The sequence below is a fragment of the Myotis lucifugus genome, unplaced genomic scaffold (genome assembly GCF_000147115.1).
Source record: "Myotis lucifugus unplaced genomic scaffold, Myoluc2.0 scaffold_274, whole genome shotgun sequence".
In the NCBI taxonomy this organism is placed as follows: Eukaryota; Metazoa; Chordata; class Mammalia; order Chiroptera; family Vespertilionidae; genus Myotis; species Myotis lucifugus.
In genome coordinates, this window is record NW_005871322.1 from 412018 (window position 1) to 438162 (window position 26145).

Consider the following 26145-nt stretch of genomic DNA (forward strand, 5'->3'; position numbering starts at 1 on the left):
CGCAGAGCGGGGCAGAACGCCTTTCGAATGGGCCCAACCAATGGACACAGACATCAGGGGGGTGAAGGCATGAGTGTGTGTGTGGGGGGGGGAATGGGGGATAAAGACACGTAGGTAATACCTTAATCAACAAAGAAAAAAAAAGAGCACAGGCGGCGCCTCAGGCTCTCCAACTCCTGCGAGGGGCCGGGCGGGCGCTGGTTCAAGGCCCCACCACCAGCGACTCACCAGCCGCGGGTGGGTCCGGTTCCGGTGCCGGGGCAGCAGGTGCGCCGAGCGCAGGGTCCGCCCACTGCCCGGAACGACCTCCCCATGGTTCCCACACTCCCCACATCAGAACCACCTGGGGAGGCGCCGTGGCTTCTGAAGTAGGACACTGCCAAGCTCTTGGCACCTGACTAAATGGTGGGAGCCAATGCTTTGTCCCACCAGCTGCTGTGGGGGCTGCAGCCTCCTCGGGAGGGTCCCTTCCCACACGCACAACCCGTGCCCTCACGCTCAGGCCATCCCCTTCGAGGGCCGGTTAGGAAGGCACAGCGGGGCCTTCCACATCCTGGCACTGTGAGGACCACCGGAGGCCATGGACCGGCCCCCAGGGCAGGGCTGAGGGGGGACCCGAACACGAACACGCAGGGAGCCACGGTCTTTACCCTCAAGTCGCCAGGCTCTGGGCTTCCACTCTTTATCCCTTGCCGCCTGCCTACCACGACGGCAGCCCGTTTCCCACCAACAGGACAAGAGTCACTTCTGTGGGGCGGGACTTCCGGCAGCCCCACCCCCAGGAGGAATCGCTCCCCAAGAGCACGTGTTAGCGAGCCGGGCATTGACGTCTTTAAGTGGAGGAAGTCCCAACTTGAAGGGTAACTCCTCCAGTCTCCCCGCCCGGAAATGCTTCCTTTGCTCAGAGGGGCGTTCACCCCAGAGTTAGCTGGGAAGACTCCCTGATGGAAGAGGCGGTCACCCATCGCGGAGTATGGCGGGGAGGGGCCACGTGGGGCGCCGGCACGTGGGGCGCCGGCACGTGGGGCGCCGGCACGTGGGGCGCCGGCACGTGGGGCGCCGGCACGTGGGGCGCCGGCACGTGGGGCGCCGGCACGTGGGGCGCCGGCACGTGGGGCGCCGGCAGGGTGTAGGAAGTCGGGCCCTTATTCCTCCCAACCTTCCCTCCGAGGTGCATTCTGTCCTTGTTTTCTGATAAAACTAGTACGTCTGAAATATTTGCTTTTATATTAGTTTTAATAGGGATGGTCCTAAGATGTCCAGAGCTAAAAATCTGCACATGTATTAAATTCATTCATTAAGACTGTAAGAAAAAAGTACTTAAAGCTATTTCTAATGAAACACGATTTCTGTAAGTAACTTTGAAACAGCAAGCTGAAAATCACGAATCAATTATAAATGGGTAGCTCTTATTCTCTGGGAAACATGACTGCTTCCTTCACACAGTATCCCCGCCCCGCCCCCTACAACCCCCCAAACATGACCACATTATTACAAATGAGAAAATGTTTATTAAGCAAACAATTTAAGTTTTCCCTTAGCAGAATTTTACAGATTAGAGCACAACCCAAAGGCAATTATAGTCTCAATTATTAACACACTACATAGGATACTTATTCTACAACTGAAAAGTTGCTGAAGTTTGTGACATGCCACTATAAATGTAAGTATTATTAAAAATTACAAATTGTTTGGTGATTATTTTGATAACTTCTTGAGCAGCAGCTCCTGCAAGGAAAAAGGAAAACAAATCTTTGAAAAACGTAAGTTTCAAGAATTATATAAAAATATCAATTCTGTAAAGAAAACCTTCCCTTTTCCCAAAAGCAAAGGTGTTTAAAAGTAATCCAAAACAGACGTACTTTACTGTGTCATATCAAAATAAAGGACCATAATTTTTAATAACTGTTATTAAAAGTTTTGTTTTATACATTCATAGCTTGGGATATTATGCCACAGTTTTAAAGAATGAAGTTTTTTTAATTACGGTGGTTTAGAAACATTAGCAAGATATATTAAGTAAAAAAACATCAAAATAGTAGTATAGTTGATTGCATTTTAAAGGATACACATAGGCAGAAAAGATTCTCTAAGGACTCCCTTCTGCTTTACTTTTACAATAAAAAGGGAATAAAGGTGTATTTGTTCTAAATACATTTGTAATTTGGAAAGAATCTCTATTAAATACTGCTGTAACTACTCAAAACAAAACAACAGAACAAACAAAAAAATTACTAAGAAAGAAATTCTTCATCTTTTATAACCTGAAGCTTGATCTTTCACAAACCCTCGTTAATTCAGTGCAACGTGAGACTCGACTCTGTACCAGACGCTGTTCTGGGCACCAGGAATATGGTAGGAACAGAAGACAAAATCAGTGCCCGCGGCCCTTCCCTTCCAGCAGTGAGGGAGAGACCATTTGCAAATGAGTGAAACAGCCCCTCAGATGGCCTTAGTGCGAAGGAGAAACAGCAGGAAGGAGGTGTGAGCGCAAGAGGAGGGCCTCCGCTTTAAATCGGAGTGAGGAGGGTCTCACAGGGAAGAAACTGAAAACAAAGACCTGGACAAAGTGAAGGAATATAAAAGCGTTGTGCCAGCTAATATTCAACATCCTGCTTCACTGACCTCCCTCGGTAAAACAGTTAAGAAAACAAAACTGTCTGGGCCAGTGTTGCTCAGTGGGTAGAGCTTTGGCCTGTGGACTGAAAGGTCCCAGGTTTGATGGTTTCAAAGAAACCATCAAAAACTATTAAAATTTGAGTTTGATAAGCCTGCTTTGTTCACTGCTCTGCCCAGGTTGCGGGCTCCATCCCCAGTGTGTGTGTATGTGGGGGGGGGGATTGGAGGCAGCCAATCAATGATTCTCTTTCATCATTGATGTTTCTAGCTCTCCCTCTCTGAAATCAATAAAAACATTTAAAAAAAACCCACAACTTCATAACTGTACTATATAACAACAGATGCCGGTCTTCTGAAACTCACCCCCTAAGAACGCAGCAATGGTGTGTGGCTCAGCAGCTCCATATCGGCAACTATAGGAAAGAAAGGAGACATGAACTTCAACTAGTTTAGGACAGGCACAAGTATTATTTCTTAATATGGTTTAAGAAATACTCACAATTCGTGGACATAATCATCTTTCACCATTACAGATAGTCCATATTCCTGAAGGAAGCCTGTGAGACAAGACTTCAACTTTCCTATATCTTCTTCAACTTGATAGTTAGATACCCCTAAAAATATACACGCAAATTAATTTTCATTGAAATAAATATGTGATTCAAAATGAATGGCTACCTCTTTTATTTACTCCAGTTTCTAGTCAAAAAAGTAAGGTGTGAAAATGAAGAACAAAAATAACAATGTATGAGACCAATACTTGCAAATATCACAAACCTGTAACAATCAAAGAAACCATCAAAAACTATTAAAATTTGAGTTTGATAAGCCTGCTTTGTTCACTGCTCCATATCCAGTACCTGGAAGAGTGTCTGGCACACAGTTGGTGCTCAATACTTTGATAGAAGAATTGAATGAATGAGAAAGTGATGTCCTATTTATACCCTTTATAAAAATTATGGTGTTTATTATTCATTTCCAAGAGATTAAATGACACAGAGAGGACTTAAATATACGACGGGAAACCATAAAAATACTAGAAGAATCCAAAGGCAACAAAATCTCAGACATATGCCGAAGCAACTTCTTCACCAATACAGATCCTAGGGCATTGGAAACTAAAGAGAAAATAAACAAATGGGACTACATCAAAATAAAAAGCTTCTGCACAGCAAAAGAAACCATCAACAAAACAACAAGAAAGCCCACTACATGGGAGAACATATTTGCCAATGGTATTACTGATAAGGGTTTAATCTCCAACATTTATAGGGAACTCATACAACTCAACAAAAGGAAGATAAACAATCCAATCAAAAAATGGGCAAAGGACCTAAATAGACACCTTTCAAAAGAGGACATTCAGAAAGCCAAGACACATATGAAAACATGCTCAAAGTCACTAATCATCTGAGAGATGCAAATCAAAACAACAATGAGGTACCATCTCACACCTGTCAGAATGGCTATCATCAACAAATCAACAAACGACAAGTGCTGGAGAGGATGTGGAGAAAAAGGAACACTCGTGCACTGCTGGTGGGAATGCAGACTGGTGCAGCCACTCTGGAAGACAGTATGGAGTTTCCTCAAAAAACTAAAAATGGAACTCCCATTTGACCCTGTGATCCCACTTCTAGGAATATATCCCAAGAAACCAGAAACACCAATCAGAAAGGATCTATGCACCGCTATGTTCATAGCAGCACAATTCACCATAGCTAAGATCTGGAAACAGCCTAAGTGCCCATCAGTAGATGAATGGATTAGAAAACTATGGTACATCTACACAATGGAATACTATGCTGCTGTAAAAAAGAAGGAACTCTTACTATTTGCAACAGCATGGATGGAACTGGAGAGCATTATGCTAAGTGAAATAAGCCAGTCAATGAAGGAAAAATACCACATGATCTCACCCATTTATGGATAATAAAGACCATAATAAACTTTTGAACAAAAATAGATACAGAGGCAGAGCTGCCTCGAACAGACTGTCCAACTACAGCGGGAAGGCCGGGGAGGGTTGGGGGGCGGGGGAGGAGGGGGTAAGAGATCAACCGAAGGACTTGTATGCATGCATATAAGCATAACCAATGGACATAAGACACTGGGGGGTAGGGGAGGTTGGGGGATTGTCAAGGGCGGGGGGGTAAAAAAAAAAGAGACATATGTAATACTCTTTGTAATACTTTAAGCAATAAAAAAAAAGAGGAAAAAAATGACACAGAGGACATAAAACTATAACAACAGGTAACACTGAGCATTAACAAATGCTGGTTACTGCTATAAGTACCATATGTATACTGTTTAATCCTCACAATCACCTTATTAAGTAGGTACTATTATTCCCATTTTATAGATGAAAAAACTGAGACACATTAAGTTATCTGCCTGAGTTACTTAGCTCATAAATAGCAAAACGGATACAAGCCCAGACAGTTGTTAATAATTAAACTATAATATCTCACAAGGTAAGCTATTAATTGTTTACTGCTGGAAGTTAAAATATAATTGCCATAACCTCCACGTATTAAAAAAAAAATCAGTATTTTTTAACTACTATGGTTTAAAAACGATCACCACTACTCTTCCTCATAATAGCAATACCTACCCTTTATTGAGTACTTACAAGGTGCTAGGCAGTGTGTAAAGTGATTTCATACATCATATATTTAACCCTATCAGTCTAATAGAGTGGATACTATTATTGCCATTTCATAAATATGAGACCTGAGACGTAGAGGGAAATAGTGACTCATCCAAGGTCAAGAGATAGTGATAGAGCTCGGATCTGAACCTAGGTTCAAAGCCTATGCTCTATGTGGTTGCTACTCGACCCAAGGTGGCTCCCCAATGTATACCCCTTTGTGCCCTCATGTAGCCCCCTTCTACTCAATCTAAGCTGGCCCTGGGAAGCAAATAGAACACAACATAAGTGATGCTGTGATTTCTAAGACTAAGTCATAAAAAGCCTTGTACCTTCCACCTGGGTCTTTTGGAATGTTAATTCTGGGAAATCCAGACACTATGTAAGAAGTCTACCCTTTTAGCCATGCTAAAAGGAAACCCTAGCTAGCTATGTGGTGACAGATGCCTGACAAGCCCCCAGCAGTTCCAGTTATCCTGACTAAAGTGCCGACATCTGAGCAAAAATGACTTCTCGGATGTCCAATTCAGTCAACCCTTCAGAATGACTCCCAGGCATCATGCAAGATCCTTGCTCCTGAGATATGCCTAACTGAGCCCAGCCAATTCACAAAGTCGTCATATAATAATTTATTGTTTTAAACTACTAAGTTTTGAGATAGTTTGTTATTCAATAGATAATAAAAATATTCTAATCAAATAATACAAATAAAGCAATACATATAGTGTTTATTCATTTTCTTTCTTCTGATAAGCTAGCTCATTAATACTATAACTCAGTAGACATATGACATCAATTGGGGCAACAGGTTTTATGATATACCTAGAATGCACTGCTATGTAATAATCCTGCATAATTAAACTTACCTTAATGAAAATTTTCTGGGCAACTGAAAATCTTTGAAATTATGCCAATTCCCTAATCATTATATTTACAGATAACAAAAATTAGATACTAAGCAAAGAAATCTCTACATCTTCAGAGCTCTGAGTTCAGGAGTCACTGGCATACTTCTTGTGACTTTCCATTTCCACTAAAGTAAACTCAGTGTGACTCTTAGAGGTAAACTGTGAAAAATGACAGAAAAATGTTTTCTTCTATATGCATTCAACCAACATTCCCTTGTAATGGTTTAGAATCAAACACTATTTGCAAATAGTTACACTTACAAAACAAATGGTAGTTCCTCATTAAGATGTGATGTAAACTGTTTGCAATGTAAAAATCAAGGACCAATTGTAAACACCCAAGAACACTTTAAGATTTAAGTCAAGTGTCTACTTAAGATTTTATTATATTTGATAATTCGATTGCTATTCTTACCTGGGTATCTACCATGTTGTTTATGAAATCTATCCACAGCCCGTAACATTAAGTATAATACTATCTCATTATCTGGACTGTCCATGCTGGAAACTGAAAGGGAAAGAATTCAATATAATTTGAGTAATTCATGACATAAAAGCAATGAAGGATGGACCTTACTATATACTCAGATTTTAGGTCTCAAGGCAATTTTACCACAAAATTTTAATATTTTGTGACAATAAAATAGAAAATGATAAATAGTAAAATAAAGGGAGATACATTAATAAAACCCAGGTGTCTTAGTCTATTAACTAGTCACCATAATCTCTACTAAAGTAGTAACATGCTGACTTTAGCTCTATTTATCACACAACTTAGTAACCTACCTAAATACAATTTATTTATGTATTAAGTTTTACGTTGTGAAATTATGACTACTTGGATAGGTTTATAGAATTAAATTTAGAGTATAAATATTTCCATTATATATTATCACCATATACTCAATATTATTATACATAAAATATTAATCTCTTTAAAGTTAAAATTAAAGCTGTGGTACATTTATACAATGGAATACTACTCAGCTGTAAAAAAAGAAGGAAACTTTACCCTTTGCGACAGCATGGATGGACCTGAAGAGCATTATACTAAGTGAAATAAGCCAGTGAGAGAAAGACAAGTACCGTATGATTTCACGCATATGTGGAATCTAATGAACTAACAAGCAAAATAGAGACAGACTCATAGAGAGCAGGCTGACAGCTGTGTGTGTGTGGGGGGGGGCGGGGGGGGAGTGAGGGAATTGAGCAAAAAAGAAAAGAAGAAAAAAAAGAGAAAGAACTCATGAACACAAACAACAATGTGGTGATTGCTAGGGAGAGGGAGAGCGAGGGGAGGTGAATGAGGATATAGGGGTGATAAATGGTGAGGGACAGAGACTTGACTTGGGGTGGTGAAGACACAAATGATGTACGGTAGAACTGTGTAACTGAAACCTGTAAATTTTGTTAACCAGTGTCACCCCCATAAATTCAATTTTTAAAGGAAGGATGGAAAAAAATAAAATGAATAACCTAGCATCAAAAGATTATTTATACTTACTAATTTCATCCCTGTTAACTGTATCCAAGCCATATTCTTCAGCTAAGGATCGACATCTTACCACTCGAAGAAATGCAGAATTGCTACCTGAACACAGGAAAGACATTATAAAGGTAACTAACTGAGACACGTGAATATTCCAAATCACAGATCTCTTTTAGAACAGGAAATTGTGTTTATACCCTTCACAGACATGGTAACGTGAAGAAATGTCTTCTGTTTGACTCTAATGGTTAGCAGGAAAGGCACTAGAATATGAGTCATCCTAAATGCATGTCCTTGGGACTACAACCAGTTCAGCACTGAGTAAGTACATGATGGCACCTCTCTGAGCCTCAGAAAGGGGATAATATTATTTACCTTTGAAAGTTGTGGATTAAAAGTACCTAGCACAATGCCTGACAGGGCTCAATGAACAGTAGTAGTTATCATTATTATGGATAAGTAGTCCGAAAGGAAAGTGTTATATATATTGTGCTCTTGGTACATGTAAGGTTTTAACAAAACAAAAAAAATTATATTATGGAAATTTTCAAACATAACCCAAAATAGAGGGAACAGAATAAACCCTCAAATATGCAACATCCAGCTTTTAATCTGGTATCATATGATTTGGTAGAACAAACACTATATGCCGAAACAAGGTGCAAGATTAATAATGGAACAAAACATTAAAACTAAGCCTAAACAAACACTGTGAAAGAGTGATGAAATGGAGAAGTTTGATAAATATATTTTAGGATTGAGGAGCATGCAAAATGTAGATTTTATCTTCAGAAAGCATGTAAACAAGATTGGATTATTCTTAAACTAGGTCTTAAATTAAAAAGAAATGCTTCAGAGAACAGTGGCATGAGATGGCTAGGCAAGCAGGCAGAGGCCAGATCATGCAAGGCCTTGTAGGTTGAAGGAAGGTGATCTACTTTCATTGTAGGTCTGGCAGAAAATGGTATGGTCTAATTGCCTATTTAAGAGATCTTTCTGACTGCTCGTTGGAAAATGGGTTGGATAGAGGCAAGAGTGGAAGGGGTATCATTTCAAACTCCACTGGAAAAGGCAAAATGGTGTAGAGACAATAAAAATATTAGTGGCTTCCATGGGTTAGGGGGAAAGGAAGCGATGAATAGGCTGAGAACAGGAAATTTTAGGATGGTGAAACTATTCTGTATGATACTGTAATGGTGGGTGCATGTCCTTACACGTTTGTCAAAACCCACAGAAGCCCTAATGTAAAGTGTGGACTTTGGTGATGATGTGTCCATGTCAGTCCATCGACTGTAACCAATGTGCCATGCTGGGGGGAGGTGTTCATAAGGGGGGATGGTGTGAATGTGTTGGGTCTGGGGGTACACAGGAAATCTCTGTACTTAGCACTCAACATTGCTATGATCTTAAAATTGCTCTTAAAAATAAAGTTCAGCCCTAGCCAGTTTGGCTCAGTGGATAGATCGTTGGCCTTCGGCCTGAAGGGTCCCGGGTTCGATTCCAGTCAAGGGCACATGCCTGGGTTGTGAACTCAATCCCCAGTGGGGGGCATGCAGGAGGCAGCCAATCAGTGATTCTCTCTCATAGTTGATGTTTTTCTCTCTCTCTCTCTCTCCCTTCCTCTCTGAAACCAATAAAAAAAATATATTTTTTAAAAAGTAGGTTTACAGTTATTCATATGGAAAATAATACAATAATAAGTAATAATACAAGAATAAACTGTTTCTCGTACTCACAACTGTAAACCTACTTAAAAAAAATAAAGTTCATTAATTTAACATTTAAAAAAAAAAGAAATGCTTCCGGTCTACTGAGGAGTTATCAAAAACACCTGGAGCCTAACCATCTGAAACTAGATGGTAAAATTCTTAATTCTATTACAGTCACTTAAACACAGGCCAAAGTGAGTAGTTAAACCAATACTCTCCATGTACATATGACTCGACTTCATACTCAAAGCCTTCAGATAAAACTTTCCCAAATTACTTAAAATCAATAAGCTGAAAATAATTCGGCATTAATGACAATTTTCAAATAACTGACCTTCATGTCTTTTTCACATTGCCATAGATAGATATGTTCTAGCTCTGATCCAGTCTTAAAATAACCTCCATTTATTATTACATTATAACAATAAAAAACCTTACCCAATAATATTTATGAAATTATGAGAAATTTTTAATTTCAACTATTTCAAATTCCTGGGAACACTCTTTATGGCACATTTTTATGAAACAAAGTAAGGAAATTAATTCAAGGGGACTTACAGAATAATTTTAATTCTTTCTCTGAAATGGACTCTGGTGCCTGTAAAGAGACAATGCAGGTTTTGCTCCAGAATAAAAGAGAAGGTTAGCAGAGGGTACAGCACAAAGACGGTCATTGTGGGATGGGAAGGTTTCTCCAAGTGCTGGGAGAGCACTGGAAAAACACATTTTTTCCTTAAAAGTCTTTCTCACGAGGCAGGCAAGTGAGAGATCCCTCCTAAGAAGCACAGGGCCAGTGCCATGCCCTCCATCTCTAAACCTTTTCTGGCTGAAGTTACGGGATCAGGCCTACATGGGCCTGTGCTGTCCATCAAAGGCACAGTGTGCCCAGCAGCTTACCCGGCCTATAGACTGCAGCAATTTGGCAACATGATTACCCACAGCGGCAGCATCTTTCTTTGCTTTTTCACGGTAACTGGGAAAAAGAAAAAAAAAAGCTATTATTAACAAATTTTAAAATCAGCAAATTGTAAATATCACCAGGAAGCAAACAAAACATTGTTTTCCTTTTCATGAAAAAAGACTGGTCTGGGACATATGAAATGTGAAAATGCCATGGAAATGCTGCCAGCAGCACCTGTTAGTGGTTGGGGATCTTCCCAGTGTTGGTGATGGACACTTGGAATCCAATAATACCCAGGTTCTTTCTGTAACTAACAGCACCCAACTTAAAAACTGCCCTCCATCATCCATGATCCATGCTTCTCTGACAAAATCTGCAACACATGTTACTAAAGAACATGATTTTTCTCCTTGAAGTCAAGTCCAAGGAAAGTTAAATACTTCAAAACTGTCCACCTGCAATGTAAAATTTTTTTAAAAATATATTTTATTGATTTTTTACAGAGAGGAAGGGAGAGGGACAGAGAGTTAGAAACATCGATGAGAGAGAAACATCGATCAGCTGCCTCCTGCACACCCCCCACTGGGGATGTGCCCGCAACCAAGGTACATGCCCTTGACCGGAATCGAACCCGGGACCCTTCAGTCTGCAGGCCGATGCTCCATCCACTGAGCCAAACTGGCTAGGGCTAAAATTTTAAAGTCTATTTACATTTTCACCCTCTGAAGATAAGTGTTAAGCTAACTCCCTCCAATGTGAAGTCATACTTCTTTCTATCCTCAATAGACTTTTCCCAAGTTTTAAGTAGTTGAACTTTTAGGCTAAGACAACAAAGATTTGTAAACAACGACTGAGATGAAGAATGCAATCTGTTAAGGAACAGAGATCTTTTCTGTGTGACATTATTTGGCCCTTGAGGAAACCAAGCCAGTGGCCCTGGCTTCATCTGCACCAAGTCCAAACTACATAAGGGTAATATCCATTGAGAACCATGCTTTTGTCAGTCTATCTGGGTTCAGGCTAGTGATACCTGGATAGCTGGTGTCTATCTATAGACATAAACTCTTTAAATTATGAAACATTACTAATAAAAAATTCATCCAAACTCAAGACTTCCAAGTTTTAAGTTACAAATAAAAGATAGTATAGGGCCCTAGTTAAGAGTGTGGAGATTGCCCTGACCGGTTTGGCTCAGTGGATAGAGCGTCGGCCTGCGGACTGAAGGGTCCCAGGTTCGATTCTGGTCAAGGGCATGTACCTTGGTTGCGGGCACATCCCCAGTGGGGGGTGTGCAGGAGGCAGCTGATCGATGTTTCTCTCTCATCGATGTTTCTGACTCTCTATCCCTCTCCCTTCCTCTCTGTAAAAAATCAATAAAATATATTAAAAAAAAAAAAAAGAGTATGGAGATGGATTTCATGGGTTCAAATCCTAGTTCTGCTATTTACCAGCTGTCTGACCCTGAATAAATTACCTTTTCTAGGCCTCAGTTTCCTCATCATAAAACTGGGACAAAACAGTATCTCTCTCTAATGTTGTGAATATTAAATTAGTTAATACAAATTAGTTAATACATAGGACAGCTCATAGCACAAAATTAAGTGCTCAAATGTTACGTTTTATTATGAAATACATAAGAAAAAAATTTGTCTCCTGGGGGGAGGGGGTTGTAATATGAGAACTCTGCACTTTCTACTCAATTTTGCTGTGAACCTAAATCTATTCTAAAAAATAAAATCTATTTTTTTAAAAATCTGCCCTCTAAGTTCTTCAGCTTATTTTTAAAGCAATTAGATTACAACAGGTGTCCATTTTATTTCTGATAGGCTAGTAAAATATTCTCATCTCTAATATAAACAAATGAATTTTTCTGTTAAATAGTTTGAAAACAGTGACTTACACATTTTGCAATTTTATATATTTGCCCGAATCTGCAATCATGTCAGGAATTGTGCCTCGGACAGGTAAATTTCCTTGACCCTCTTTAGCCACAAATTCCTTTAAGGCGCGAGCTAAAATCCAAAATGATGGAGTCTAAAAGAGTAAAATAAAAAATTATTAAGTGGCATTTGAATCTGACCCAAAGCTTAAGGTGGCACAATTTCGTTGTTGTTACCTGTTTGGTGATATTTATGCAGCGATCATCATTAAATATATCTCCAATGCTGCTTGGGATCTACCAAAGGAACATGAAACATTTACTTATACTAAGAATCTGCCCACCTTTATTTTCACTGCTGTTTCTCTGAATAAGTTCTTTGAATTCTCAAACTGTAATCAAATACATACTTCTGATTTTCTTACACTTTTATTTAGAATGAGTACCAGATGGAGGTTTGATGACGAAAAAGAGAATGGAAGAAAGTCACATCCTGCCCATTGCTGTTAGCATTAAAGACTGGCCTGTTCTTTTCCATCATAAATGGAATAAAGAAGGAGCCAAAGTAAATCTTTTAATATATTTACATTTTAAAATATAACAAAGATTATAGACAGTAATGTCAAGCTGGAGTTGTAGTCCTTCATGTTTTTTTCCTTCTTGTCAAAAATTTGCAGCCCTTTCACTCTAGCAACTATTGAAAGAGACAACCCTCCGACAAAAACTAGATAAAGGACTTTTAACGTTAGCAAGAGCATCATACATTAATAAAGACTTTAGAAATTATAGGCTTTGCTTCTACTGGGGAAAAAAATGTCTTACTGGTAACCTCTGACTGGTTTCTCTGCTTTCACTCCCAGTCCTCTACAATCTCTTCTCACAAGAGCCAGATAATTTTTTTAGATATGAATCTGATCACTCCACTCCCTTGCTCAAAACACTTCAATGGCCTGCAAGGATATTATGATCTGGCCCTTTCTGCCTTTCCAAACTCAATCCCTCTCACTACTTCCCCCCTTGTTCACTTCACTCCAATCATCCTGGCAGTCTAACTGCTTGAATAAATGCTGAGCTTCATCCCACTTCCGGGCCTTTGTTTGCACATGTGGTTCCGCAGCCTAAAAGTTCTTCTACCAGATCTCTGCATGTCACTTCACGCAGGCTTCTGCATAAGCACATCTCTGTGAGTCTCCTTGGCCCCCCTCTGGACCCCAGACCTCTGTCCTCCCCATCATGCTCTAGTTCTTTGTTCTGTTCTAATTTTGTTCATAGTACCTGGTGCATTTATCTCTTTGCTTTTAGTTCATTATCCCCCAGTCATGAGAACCTTGGTGTGTTTTTAAATTGGTGTAAATTTTACATTAAGTGAAATGAACAACTCTTGAATGTACAATCCAATGCATTTTGATAACTATACAAATATTTTTAACCATCACCCCAATTAAGACACAGAAAATTTTTATCACCCCCAAAAACTGATTCACAAAGCACACACTTTTACTCTCTCAGAAACACTACTTCTTTGTCGCCAGAAATTTTATGACAGCTTACGTGCTTTTCTAACTTAAAAGGCAGCATTTGATGCTGTTTTAAATTATAAGAAAATTCTAACTTAAACTCCCACTTGTGTTATTCCAAAGTTCCCTCAAAACCTCACTTGCCAGGCTTCAACAACAAAAGGGCACCTAAAATGAGTTATCCTCCAAGTAATTTTTAAGGTGTCAATGTCATTTAAAAACATCTCCTTTATATCCTAAAAATTACTGTCAAAAGCAAATGCAACTCTAGCCAGTTTGGCTCAGTGGATAGAGTGTCAGCCTGCAGACCAAAGGGTCCCAGGTTCAATTCCTGTCTAGGGCATGTACTTAGATTGCAGGTTCCTCCCCAGCTCTGGCCCTGGTCAGGGCACGTGCAGGAGGCAACCAATCGATGTGTTTCTCTCACATCAATGTTTCTCTCTGTCTTTCCCTCTCTCTTCCACTCTCCCTAAAAATCAATAGAAAAATATTCTCAGGTGAGGATTAACAAAAACAAAACAAAAATTCCGTCTTTCCCTCTCTCTTCCGCTTTCTCGAAATATCAATGGAAAAATATCCTCGGGTAAGGATTAAAATATAATAAAATAAAATATTAAAATAAAAGTGAAAAAAATCTCAAGGTAAAAAAAAAAATCAAATGCAGGGTAAAATTTAACTTTTCAGGCAACACTGTTTTGGACCAGCAAAGTATCACCTTCAGTGTATAATTCCTACACCCAAACTATTACTATTCACAAATCATATACTTCCAATAATTGATTTATATAAATCATATCACTATTATATACTGAAGCACTCATGTCCATTTAACTAGGACAATATAGAATATTATTAAAACAAGAGTCAATCTGTATTATAGATACTAATTTCTAACCAACTATATCAATTTAGGAAATATTAACTTAAATCTAAAATCAACTATTTTATCATAAGGACTTCAGAAAACACCTTTCTAAATGAATCCCTCAGCAACTCTTTTAATACCTGAGTTGTATTTAGTGCTGTGTTCACATTTTTAATAGCTTCTTCAAAATTCTCTTCATCTTCCGGAGCCCCATTTTCATTCTTTAGAATTCCTATTAAAATAGAATTTGGTTAGCAAACAACCTTTTTCTTCTTTCTCTTTCTCTCTCCCCAACATTATGGAAATAACTTTGTCAGGTTCTGAAGGGAGGATCAGATATTTTGAAACTTAAGAATAAATATGGTTTATCACCAGTCATTCCTAAAACTGTACAAGGAATGGCTCCTTAATCTCCCCCAAGGCAAAATAAAATATGAACTAATGATGGCATCATTTGACAAAGGTGTTGACAGAAATCCAATAAACATTAGCTTTAAGCAATTTGCTTTTCAAACCTTATATAACATTTAGTCACATCCCATATTACCTTGTCTAATCAAATCTCTGAACTCTTCTTTTTCTTTATACGTTTTAGGTATTCGTCCATTTGTCTAAATCAGTTAAAAAAATTAAAAACTTAGTTATAAAAACTCAAAATATAGAAATTGAGAGTCCACAGTTTCCCTATTCTCCCATCCACATGAGATTTCATCAGTAAATACACACCCCAGTGAAATCAGAGGCTAGCCTGATAGAAACAGAAACTGTGGGCCATTTCTCTACATTCACTCCCCACTGCCAGTTTCAGAATGACATTCATTCACATTTCATTTAGTAAGTAAAAATATCAGTATTAAAACAGGAACTGCTAGATCTAAACTGAAAAGCACCCAAGCCAAGCAAAGAAAGAAAATTAATCTCCCACCCCCTCCAATGAAATCCTTTATAATAAATTGAAAATACAGTCACATAAGGAATTTCTTTTTTTAAAAAAAAGGACATACTTCACTATACCACTGTGCTAAATATTTAGCTATGATCACAATCCATGGAGTGTGGCTATGGTCCTAAAATTGAGAGAGAAAAAAATATCAGTTAACATGAATTAGTTAATATTTATTCCTCACTATCATTTTCAATAAACTCAACAATATTTATGATCATTCCCCAGTATACATGAAACAATGAATGAAAGAAAATGAACTAGGTTAATAAAAATTGCTTCAAAAAACTTTTTTAGAAGCAGTGTCCAATTTCATCCTAATATGGTAGGTATGCACTATAATTGTCCCCATTTCACCATCAAAAGACAGTTTCAGAGACTGCCACCCAAAAATAAAGCTTAAATCTCTTGATTTCAGATACCAATCCTAGACTACAGGAAGATTTTCTCTGGGTTTTCTGATGAACCCAACACCTGCATTTTAATTAATAAGTAGGTAGAAAAAAATACATATACTCCTTAAGTTATATGGTGTGTTATAAATATTATTATTTTCATACCAAAATATGCAGCTGCCTTGGTAATTCGCAAACACTAAAAATAAGCTTCAAGTGGAGTCAATTTCAACACCCACCCACCCCAAATTCAAACTATTTTAAAAAGCGCATCTATTTGTTTAGGAAAGGGCTATGAAGAGCAATATATTAATGTCCAATTTCTTGATCTAGGTGTTAATTACATAGATATGTTCAGTTAATGTACTTATCTTCAATAAAAAAGTTTTTTAAATTTTGGAGAAGAAGGATTTATTTAAAACAAATTAGGTACAATGTTGTTACTATGTAATCTGGATGACAGAACCATGGAGGTTTATAGTATTTTCTCACATTGGTGTATTCAAAAATGTTTTAAGTCTATCTATAAAATGGAAGGTCAGTCCAGTTGGTGTGGCTCAGTAGTTAAGCGTAGACATATGAACCGGGTGGTCACGGTTTAATTCCCAGTCAGGGCACATGCCCAGGTTGTGGGCTCAGTCCCTAACAGGAATCGTGTAGGAGGCAGCCGATCTGTGATTCTATCTCTCTCGCCTTCTCCCTTGCTCTCTCTGAAATCAATACAAACTTTTTTTTTTTTTTTATTTCAGAGGAAGGAAGAGGGAGAGAGAGATAGAAACATCAATGATGAGAGAGAATCGCTGATTGGCTGCCTCCTGCATGCCCCACACTGGAAACCAAGCCCGCAACCCAGGCAAATGCCCTGACCAGGAATCAAACCGTGACCTCTAAATCATAGGTCAATGCTCAACCACTGAGCCACGCCAGCCAGGCGAAACATACTTTTTATAAATAAAATTAAATAAATAAATAAATAAATAAAAGGTCATACCAACCCTTTTGTCCATATGATGCAAATCATAAGACTGAAAATAATGTTCTCTCAGTTCAGGAAAGGGTTTATCCAGTCGTAGATCCTCTAATGCATTATCTGGATGAGATTCTATTACTGTGAAATAAATAATGCCAAAAGATAAACTTACTTCTTTAGTAATACTGCTGGCAATACACTACAAGAATTTGGGAAATCTATAATTTTAAATGGGCATAGGGTCTATAGTTTTAAAAAAAATTTTTGTTCATTATTCAGGTAAATTTACATTTACATATACATTTTACTAAAAGCACAAATCGTAAGTGACTACAGTTGTAATGAAAGTAAAAACCAAGATTCTCTTTAAACAAAACAAAATGTTATTACAATTGAAAAAGATCAAAACTGGTAAAATTGTGTTCAGACATTACCTAACAACCTACCCTTACTCCTCCTGTCGTCTTCGACAAACATCATCACCATCTACCTGAACCTCTTCCCTAGAAACCTGATGGTCATCCCTGACCTTCTTGCTTCCTTGGCCCAACATCAGTCACTCCTCACATCCTAATGTCACTCTGTACAAAGCTCTCCACATAGGGGAGTTCAGAAAAGTGTATAATCCCAGTGAGTCTTTAAAGCTAGGCTCAGTTCTGTTACTTGCTAGCTGTGTGACCTTAGATAAGTAACTTATCTTCCTGTGCCTCAGCATCCTCATCTGTAAAAAGTAGATAAAATAGTATCTATCTTATAAGATATTAGAAAGATTAAATGAAATAATTCATATAAAGACAGGCACAAAGCTAGCAATGTTAACCTTCATTATCATCTATTCCCACTTCCCTATCCTTATAACATCTGCTCTTAGTGGCTCTCTCTCTCCCTCTCTCTCATATAAACCACTGGAAATCTCCTAACAGCAACTCTTGCCTCCAATCTTTGCCTCTTTAAATCCATTCATTCTCTACTCAGCTTCAGTGACCACTTGAAGTTGTTACTGTCACTCTCCCACTTACAACTCTTAAATGGCCCAACATCAGCTGCCAAAAGCTTATCCTCTCAAGTCACTCTCTCACTGTTAAGCAGATACTAACTACTACTCAGTGCTGATACCAATGCCAATGGCTCAGAGCAATGTGTAAATACTGAATAAAAATGTTACCGTCATTTAAGATTAAAATTTTGTATGTAAAGGACTAACATCAGTCTTGAGCTGGTGCAAGCCTGCATATGAATGACTTTGGTTTCTGATAACACTTTTTCTTTGGAACAGTAGTTAGGTAAATGCCTTGTTTTGTGGAATTGTACCTGAACTGGATGAGTACAAGGCCTGTATGAGAATGGAATAAAAGATTGGTGGGGAAAAGGTGGTGTGACTTCCAGGTGTCAGTGTCACCTTGGCTCTCGCCTGTAAGTAGCCATACATGCATGCCCCATGTATGTTAAGAGGCAAAAAAAAGGCTAGGTACTTGCACAGCAACTAGGCCTCCTAATAAGATGAAGAAGTTGTACCTACTTATCTCTTGTTTTCTATCCTCCTATAATGTAAGTAAAGGAAATACTAGATTAAAATCTACATCAGTCACTGATTGACACTTTGAACCTATAAACTGGTTGTGCTGCTACAAATTTACTTTGTAATTTAAAATTGACTTTCTAAATTGTCAAGTTCTAAAATCATAGCTAAAGCAATGAAAAGCAAGCCCCATACATGCAACAACCTTACCTGGATGTTCTTTTATAATGATCCTCATATAACCAACTAGTCCATATGTCCTACAGATCAAAAGAGGGATTTGGGAATTCCAGAGGACATCTGCTAAACGTAGTAATGTACTGTAAAGGAAGGCACAATAAGTAAGAATATAAGCAAATGGATATATAACAAAACACCTTAAAACAAAGTACCTTTGTTACTAAGTTATAAATGCAAAAATATCCCTACTGCATTATAAGCAGGTCAAGAATATACTGAAAAGCAAGCATTTCTATAAGGTTGCAGTTTCAAAGAAAGCATATCTTTTGGACAAGAGCAGTGGTTCTCAACCTGTGGGTCGCGACCCCTTTGGCGGTCAAATGACCCTTTCACAGGGGTCGCCTAAGACCATCCTGCATATCAGATATTTACATTACAATTCATAACAGTAGCAACATTACAGTTATGAAGTAGCAATGAAAATAATTTTATGGTTGGGTCACAACATGAGGAACTGTATTTAAAGGGCCAGAAGGTTTAGAACCACTGGACTAGAGGGATATGAAAGACTCAACTTTTGTATTAGGGAGAATGTTACTAAAAGACAATTCCTAAATATTTCCATAAAAAAAGAGGAAAACATTTGTAAAATATATGATCCCTGTATATACCTCAAAGTAATCCCTATAATTACTTGTAACTAGTTCTTTTTCCCACTTAAAATAACCAATGTTCAATTTAACTGCTCTAAATATAAATCCTTTAAAAGTTTCACATCCAGTATCTTTCTTTCCTATCTTTTTGATGCTAGAGATTCGTAAGTGCTTCCAATTAAAGGTTTCTATAGAGTTTAGGAATTTTTAAAAGCCATACTCTACAGAAAAAAACAAAACTATGCAAATCTAATTAAGACATTCAATTAAAAATAAATTAACATAAAAATTTACCTTTCAGGAAGTTGAGTTGCAACCACAATGGTAAACCTACAGAAAAATGAAGGATCATTGTCTAGAAGGTTTTCTGGACTCTAAATAGGACAAGGGGGAAAAAATCCAACAAGTTCACAATCATATTAAACATGGCAGAAACAGTTAAGCTATTTAAAATAAATGAGGCAACATGCTAGACTCCAATGTTAACTTCAACTCTCAACTAAATAGCATACAAAAATTCAAATTTCTAAATTCCTAGTGTTTTGAATTATTAAAAAATAAAATTTCTGCACAGAAATAATAATGTATATACATATATACCTCTTCCACAAAACTCCCAGAGACATCATTATTTAATTCTTGTAAGAATTCCATGGTAGCTTGAGCTCGGTTCTTTTTGAAAAGAAAGCATTTGACTTGAATTAGAAAAAATTTGGTTAAAATGTAACCCTTCAATTAACAGATAAAGCAAACAAAATATAAAATTACACCAAATTTCATGCACAGATATGACAACTCTGCTTTTCATAGTGTTTAAACTGAGACTCAACCACAATATTCCTTAGAAAGAACTCATTATTCAGAGTTCTTAAGTGAATACTTTATTTCCATCCTAGTTTTCTGATAATGCAAATGACCAGAAAACCCTGAGCACCAGGCAGGAATATTCTAGATCAATTTACAATACTGTACAAGAGTTCAATCATTAAAAAAAGTCATTTCCACTCAGAATATTGTACTAAGTTGATTAATATGGCTTTGTAAGATTTTTAATATGAAATACAAAAAGAAAAGATATTCTGGCTCTTAGTTAAAAATACTCTTTCCTCTGGACATTAACATCAATCAAGATTTAGCATTAATACAGGATACAGTATAAAAAAGATATACTACTTCTACATTCTTAAACTACAAAGCTTATAAAATTTACAAGATAAAAAAATGAGCTAACTTCTTTCTCAGAGAAATATAAGCTCTTTTAAAGTCAAAAACTTTTTCAAGAAACCAAAATACAGTAGCATCATTAAATGCTTAAACTCAACTATATTCTGTAACAAATTAATTGTTTACCTTGCCAATACTGCTTCTTTGAAGGAAAAAACTGAAAAAGACACAAAAAAATAAAATTAAGGGCTTCTTTGATTATATAAAGGGAAGGTTATTTGTAATACCAGGTACATTTCATTCATATTGTAAAACAAACTATATTTTGATTACAGTTTGTAACAGCCTTCCTGGAGGAAGAAAACTGGATGAAACTTGTAATCAAAGACAAGCTAATAAATCAATGTTCCCCAAAGTGTGCAGCACAAAATAAGAATTTCACGAGATGCTCTGAGAGAAAAGAGAGTTCTCTGGCTTTAAAAAGTTTAGGAATCACCATAGGTTATATTTCCCTCTTGGAAATTCATAACATACACAACACACATGATATTAAAGTCTTATATTAAAGAAATGTTTAGCCGAAACCGGTTTGGCTCAGTGGATAGAGCGTCGGCCTGCGGACTGAAAGGTCCCGGGTTCGATTCCGATCAAGGGCATGTACCTGGGTTGCGAGCACATCCCCAGTAGGAGATGTGCAGGAGGCAGCTAATCGATGTTTCTCTCTCATCGATGTTTCTAACTCTCTATCTCTCTCCCTTCCTCCCTGTCAATAAAATATATATTTTAAAGAAATGTTTAATTTCATTTGCCCATGGAATCCCTTTGTCCATTTAGCAGTTATTAACATTCCCCAGACCCATGCTCCATGGCCACACGTGGGAAATGCTGTATTCAACTGTTTGCTTTTGCAGGAAACTACCACAGATCTATTCAGGCTTCTTCTCACACATACCCTTGTCATATCCCAGGGCCCAGATCTGAGGCTTCTAATCAGTCAGTCAGGATGCTATGTTATAGCACAAGCTCAGTGGCTCCATAAGAAAAAGAAGCCTTAGCCCTAACCAGTTTGGCTCAGTGGATAGAGCATCGGCCTGCGGACTGAAGTGTCCCAGGTTCGATTCCGGTCAAGGGCATGTACCTCGGTTGCAGGCACATCCCCAGTGGGGGGTGTGCAGGAGGCAGCTAATCAATGTTTCTCTCTCATCGATGTTTCTAACTCTCTATCCTTCTCCCTTCCTCTCTGTTAAAAAATCAATAAAATATATTTTTAAAAAAGAAAGAAAAAGAAGCCTTATTCTTATTATATCCTGCTCTAAGCAACCAAGTAAACAAAGGTAATAGGACTTTTTCTTTACAGACACCAATAAAAGGGCTGTGTTTGTATCAAAGTTCAATATGAGCCAAATTCTGATTTTCCTTGTATTTATTCATTGCTGCTGTATACTGACAAATATGAAAGATCCCAGACTCCAATTCCCTGAAAAGGTGAGTCTGAAATGCTCTGAACATCTAAATATGATTAGCTTTGAAGAATGACATAAAGGCCATCTTTACAACAGCATTTTTATGGAGACAGTGTAGTGGAGAGAGATATATAACTGGACTAAGCTTAGAAGACACCGCAAGTAAAAGGTAGATTTTATTATTCTTATAATTCAAATATAAAATTATTGTTAATTATATACTAACATCCAGGAATCCATGCAAGAACTTAGGAAATGTCCAGACTCCACAATTAAAAAAATAATGACTACTCCTTTACATTAATAACAGCAATAAAGATAGTAATGATGGATATATTTTATTAAAGGCCTATTGGCCAGACACTGTGCTAGCATTTGAGCTATATTAATTCCCTTCATCCTCGCCATAATCCAAAACAGGGATTATTGTCCACTGAGTCAAGTCACCCTGACTGAGGTGAAGCTGGACTTAGGCCTCACTCTCCTGTGATAATACACTGCCTTCCCTAACATGCAAATATTTGAAAAGAATAAAACATACTTATTTCCAGCATCTTCTCCGCTGACCTGATTTCCATCAATAATTGTAAATGAACCAATACCTGGGAGACAAAGAGAGTCCGTCAAGAATATATATTTCTAGTTAAAACCTTAAAGAAGTAAATTTACAACCACAAAACTACATTACCTGGAAGTATCAAGTTTTTAAGAATTTCAGTTCCTGTGGCTGTTGCATTTATTAGGCAAACATGAGCAGATTCTAAAGCCTCTTGCCCATGATCACCCCACAACCTACAAAACAAGATACAAATTCAACATTTAAAAGCATTTCATAAAAATACAACTTTCTTGCCCTAGCTGGTTTGACTTAAAGGAGTCCCAGGTTCGATTCCAGTCAAGGGCACATGCCCTAGTTGCGGGCTCAATCCCCAGTGGGGGGCGTGCAGGAGGCAGCAGATCAATGATTCTCATCACTGATGTTTCTCTCTCTTCCTCTCTGAAATTAATAAAAATACCTTTTTAAAAAAATACAACTTATTTGAATACAACTTATCATTCTTATTTGAATGATCTTTAAAGTGTTCCTGCATAGAATAACAGATGTGATAACCATGGCAAATATGTAAAACATATTTAGAACAGCAGGAGGTGTTATGGGGATTATATAGCTGTGTAACATAAGACTAAGATTGATGCTGTGCATGGTTAGATGGGAGGGGAGGGGGTCAAATCAAAACTAGACACTTGGGCCCCAACCGGTTTGGCTCAGTGGATAGAGCGTCGGCCTGTGGACTGAAAGGTCCCAGGTTCGATTCCAACTAAGGGCATGTACCTTGGTTGTGGGCACATCCCCAGTAGGAGGTGTGCAGGAGGCAGCTGATCAATGTTTCTCTTTCATCGATGTTTCCAACTCTCTATCCCTCTCCCTTCCTCTCTGTGAAAAATCAATGAAATATATTTAAAAAAAAACAACTAGACACTTGGTCTTTCAGCTTCCTGTCCATTACTCACTTCAAGCCAGATAACTTACAGAACGCAAAGTCTTTAAAAATACTTATTAACATTAAAGAAGTGCCTTAGGCCCTAACTGGTTTGGCTCAGTGGATAGAGCGTTGGCCTGCAGACTGAAGGGTCCCAGGTTCGATTCTAGTCAAGGGCATGTACCTCGCTTGTGGGCACATCCCCAGCGGGAGGCAGCTGATCGATGTTTCTCTCTCAACGATGTTTCTAACTCTCTATCCCTCTCACTTCCTCTCTGTAAAAAATAAATAAAAATATATTAAAAAAAAAAAAAGAAGTGCCTTAGACTTAAAATTGATTCTGTTCTCTATTTCATTTCTCCTTAAGTTACATGGTTCCGGTATAATTAAGATCTTGACACTTGATATAAGACTTGTGACATCTGTAAGAGTGAGAAAAGCTTTACCAAGAAAACTGAATTATCATCTGAAAAGCCTCACATTGACTTCTATAGGAGTACTTTAAAATATAATACCCAATGAACATTCTAATAGCATGATTAATAAATTAACAAATTAACAAATTAAGCATTAACAAAGATGTACTAAAGATTAGAAATATATGTTATAATATGATTCACACAGGCATATCTTTAAGAGGAGCACACATGTATCATGGCATCTGAGCCAACCTGATTTTCACCCAGAAAACTCACTAGTTTATCTTTTCTTGTCACTCTAAGAAGTATAAAGAGAAAAATTCCATAGCCTGGAGGATGGATAGACTTGAATGTGCCTTCTTTGTCATTTGATCTAAAGCAGATTATCTTATCCTGTAGCCAGTATATCCTGCAGCATACGTCACAACTACAATTGCCTTACTTGGTTTTTTATTTGCTGAATATCCATCTTTCCATTCCCCTCTAAGCTCCATAAGGGCCCAGGTCACTCCCTGTATCTACCACTGTGGTCCCAATGCCTGGCACAATGTCCTGTCTAGGGTTAGTGATCACTGGACAGTTATCAAGTGAATGGAGGAAAAACCTGGAAGAACCAGAAGGACTGGAAACATCAGGTTTTCCTATGAAAGTAGGGCACACAGAAGACACCTGACATACTTGGTTGGTGGACGCTTGGGTAGTTGGAGAGTGAGCCTAAGAGATCACTGGTGCATCTCTAGATAACATGTTTCAAGAAAGGGCCCAAACAAGAAATCAATCCTCTCTACTCTGGTTGGCCTAAGAAAAGCAGGGCCTTGTTGAGTGCTGGCTGGCTGCACATCTTTGTTCTAACTGCTCCCCTCTGACGTTCCAACAGAATAACTAGTTCTTTTTTTTTTTTTTTTAATATATTTTATTGATTTTTTACAGAGAGGAAGGGAGAGAGATAGAGAGTTAGAAACATCGATGAGAGAGAAACATCAATCAGCTGCCTCCTGCACATCTCCCACTGGGGATGTGCCCGCAACCCAGGTACATGCCCTTGACCGGAACCGAACCTGGGACCTTTCAGTCCGCAGGCCGACGCTCTATCCACTGAGCCAAACCGGTTTCGGCACTAGTTCTTATTATGAAAGGTAAAGTTTGATCCTTCCATGGACTCAACTCAGCAAAAACTCTTTTGTTCCAGTTACTTAGTAACCAAAAATATCATCTCAGCTCTGTCAGGGATGGTTATATCTTCATTCAAAACACAAGCAACTCCAAGAATTTGCAAGAGAGCATGAGCTGGTTCCACGGGCTCTGCCACCTTGCTTCTTTCCCCAGAGTGATGTGACTGAGTACCAGCTTTGAAAAGGCGAGAAGGGCCTGAGTTCACACCCTGGCTCAAACACAGAGCTAGTCATCTAACTTCTCCAAGACTCAGTTTCCCCAGCAATAAAGCAGAGAATTGTCCGCTGTCAAGGCTGCTCTCAGAATTAACTGAGTGCCTAAAGCCCCGAAGACAGCACTCAGTTGTAGGTGCAAATGATCTTAGGGACCTCCTGTAACTTCTGGCTTGCAGGCTCCAGAAAGAAGGGGAGCCAAGCGTTTGTTCCTTTCATTGCCTTAACACACAGAAGATGCTCAATCAATCAGGAAGGGGGAGGGTAAAGAGAAGAAGCAAAGGCGGGGAAATAACCAAGGGCCTGCCTGATGGCCTAGACCTGCAGTGTCCATTAAGGTGGCCATTAGCCACATGTGGCTACTGAGCACTAGGCATGCGGCCTGTCGGAACGGAGATGTGCTATGTAGTGTAAGACGCCGGATTTCGAGGACTATATAAAAAAAAAAGTAAATACTGGTTACCTATTGAAATGATAATATTTTGAATACACTGGGTTAAACTGTACTATTAAAGTTGACTTTACCTGTTTCTTTCTCATGTGGCTACTAGAAAATGCATAATGACACACCTGGCTCGCAGGAGACTAGCATTGTATTTCTATTGGACAGCGCTGGCTTAGAACAATACCTAACCCTCGGGACCGCGTCGGCGCGGGGATGGGGAGTCGCGATCCCCCCCATTCTGCAAAACTCGGAGCCTGAGCGCAACGAGGCGGGGCCGGCGGCCTCCCCGGTGACAAAGGCTGCGCCGTGGGGACCGCGCACCTCCAACAACACACTGCTTGGAGGGCGGGCGCGCCCCGCGGGCAGGAGGTCGGCCCTGCAGGAGCACCCCCAGCCCCAGGCTGGAGGCCCGAGCGCCGGCTCCCGAGCCCTGCAGGGGCGGGCCCGGCGGGAGGCCTGAGAGGCCCGGCCGCGCCGCTCGCTCGCTTAGGCCCGGCACGGACGCAGAGGGTTCACTGGCCCGCCCCGCCCGACGCGGTGAGCCCCGGGTAACCTCAGCTGCCGGTCATACTTCTGCTCCTGAGCAGCTCC

The 26145-nt window shown here is 38.8% G+C and overlaps 1 protein-coding gene across 2 annotated transcripts; it reads right to left on the reverse strand.

The window, feature by feature from the left end:
• Nucleotides 1-1491: 1491 nt before the first annotated feature.
• NAE1 (NEDD8 activating enzyme E1 subunit 1) lies at nt 1492-26139 on the reverse strand. 2 transcript variants are annotated; one of them, XM_006099374.2, is made up of 20 exons: nt 26108-26139; nt 22513-22616; nt 22366-22426; nt 20548-20578; nt 19798-19869; nt 19492-19571; nt 18575-18684; nt 16871-16983; nt 15542-15604; nt 15085-15148; nt 14678-14769; nt 12393-12452; nt 12177-12310; nt 10273-10348; nt 9934-9973; nt 7682-7768; nt 6593-6685; nt 3119-3233; nt 2983-3032; nt 1492-1728 (listed from the first exon to the last, which is right to left on the reverse strand). In XM_006099374.2, the coding sequence occupies exons 5-20, from the start codon at nt 19849-19851 to the stop codon at nt 1619-1621; spliced, it is 1341 nt and encodes a 446-aa protein (XP_006099436.1). In that variant the 5' UTR covers nt 19852-19869; nt 20548-20578; nt 22366-22426; nt 22513-22616; nt 26108-26139; the 3' UTR covers nt 1492-1618. The 2 variants fall into 2 exon arrangements, with proteins under 2 accessions (XP_006099436.1, XP_023618876.1); XM_023763108.1 differs by lacking the exons at nt 6593-6685; nt 26108-26139 and having other exon boundaries at nt 22513-22591.
• Between the last annotated feature and the right edge of the window lie 6 nt (nt 26140-26145).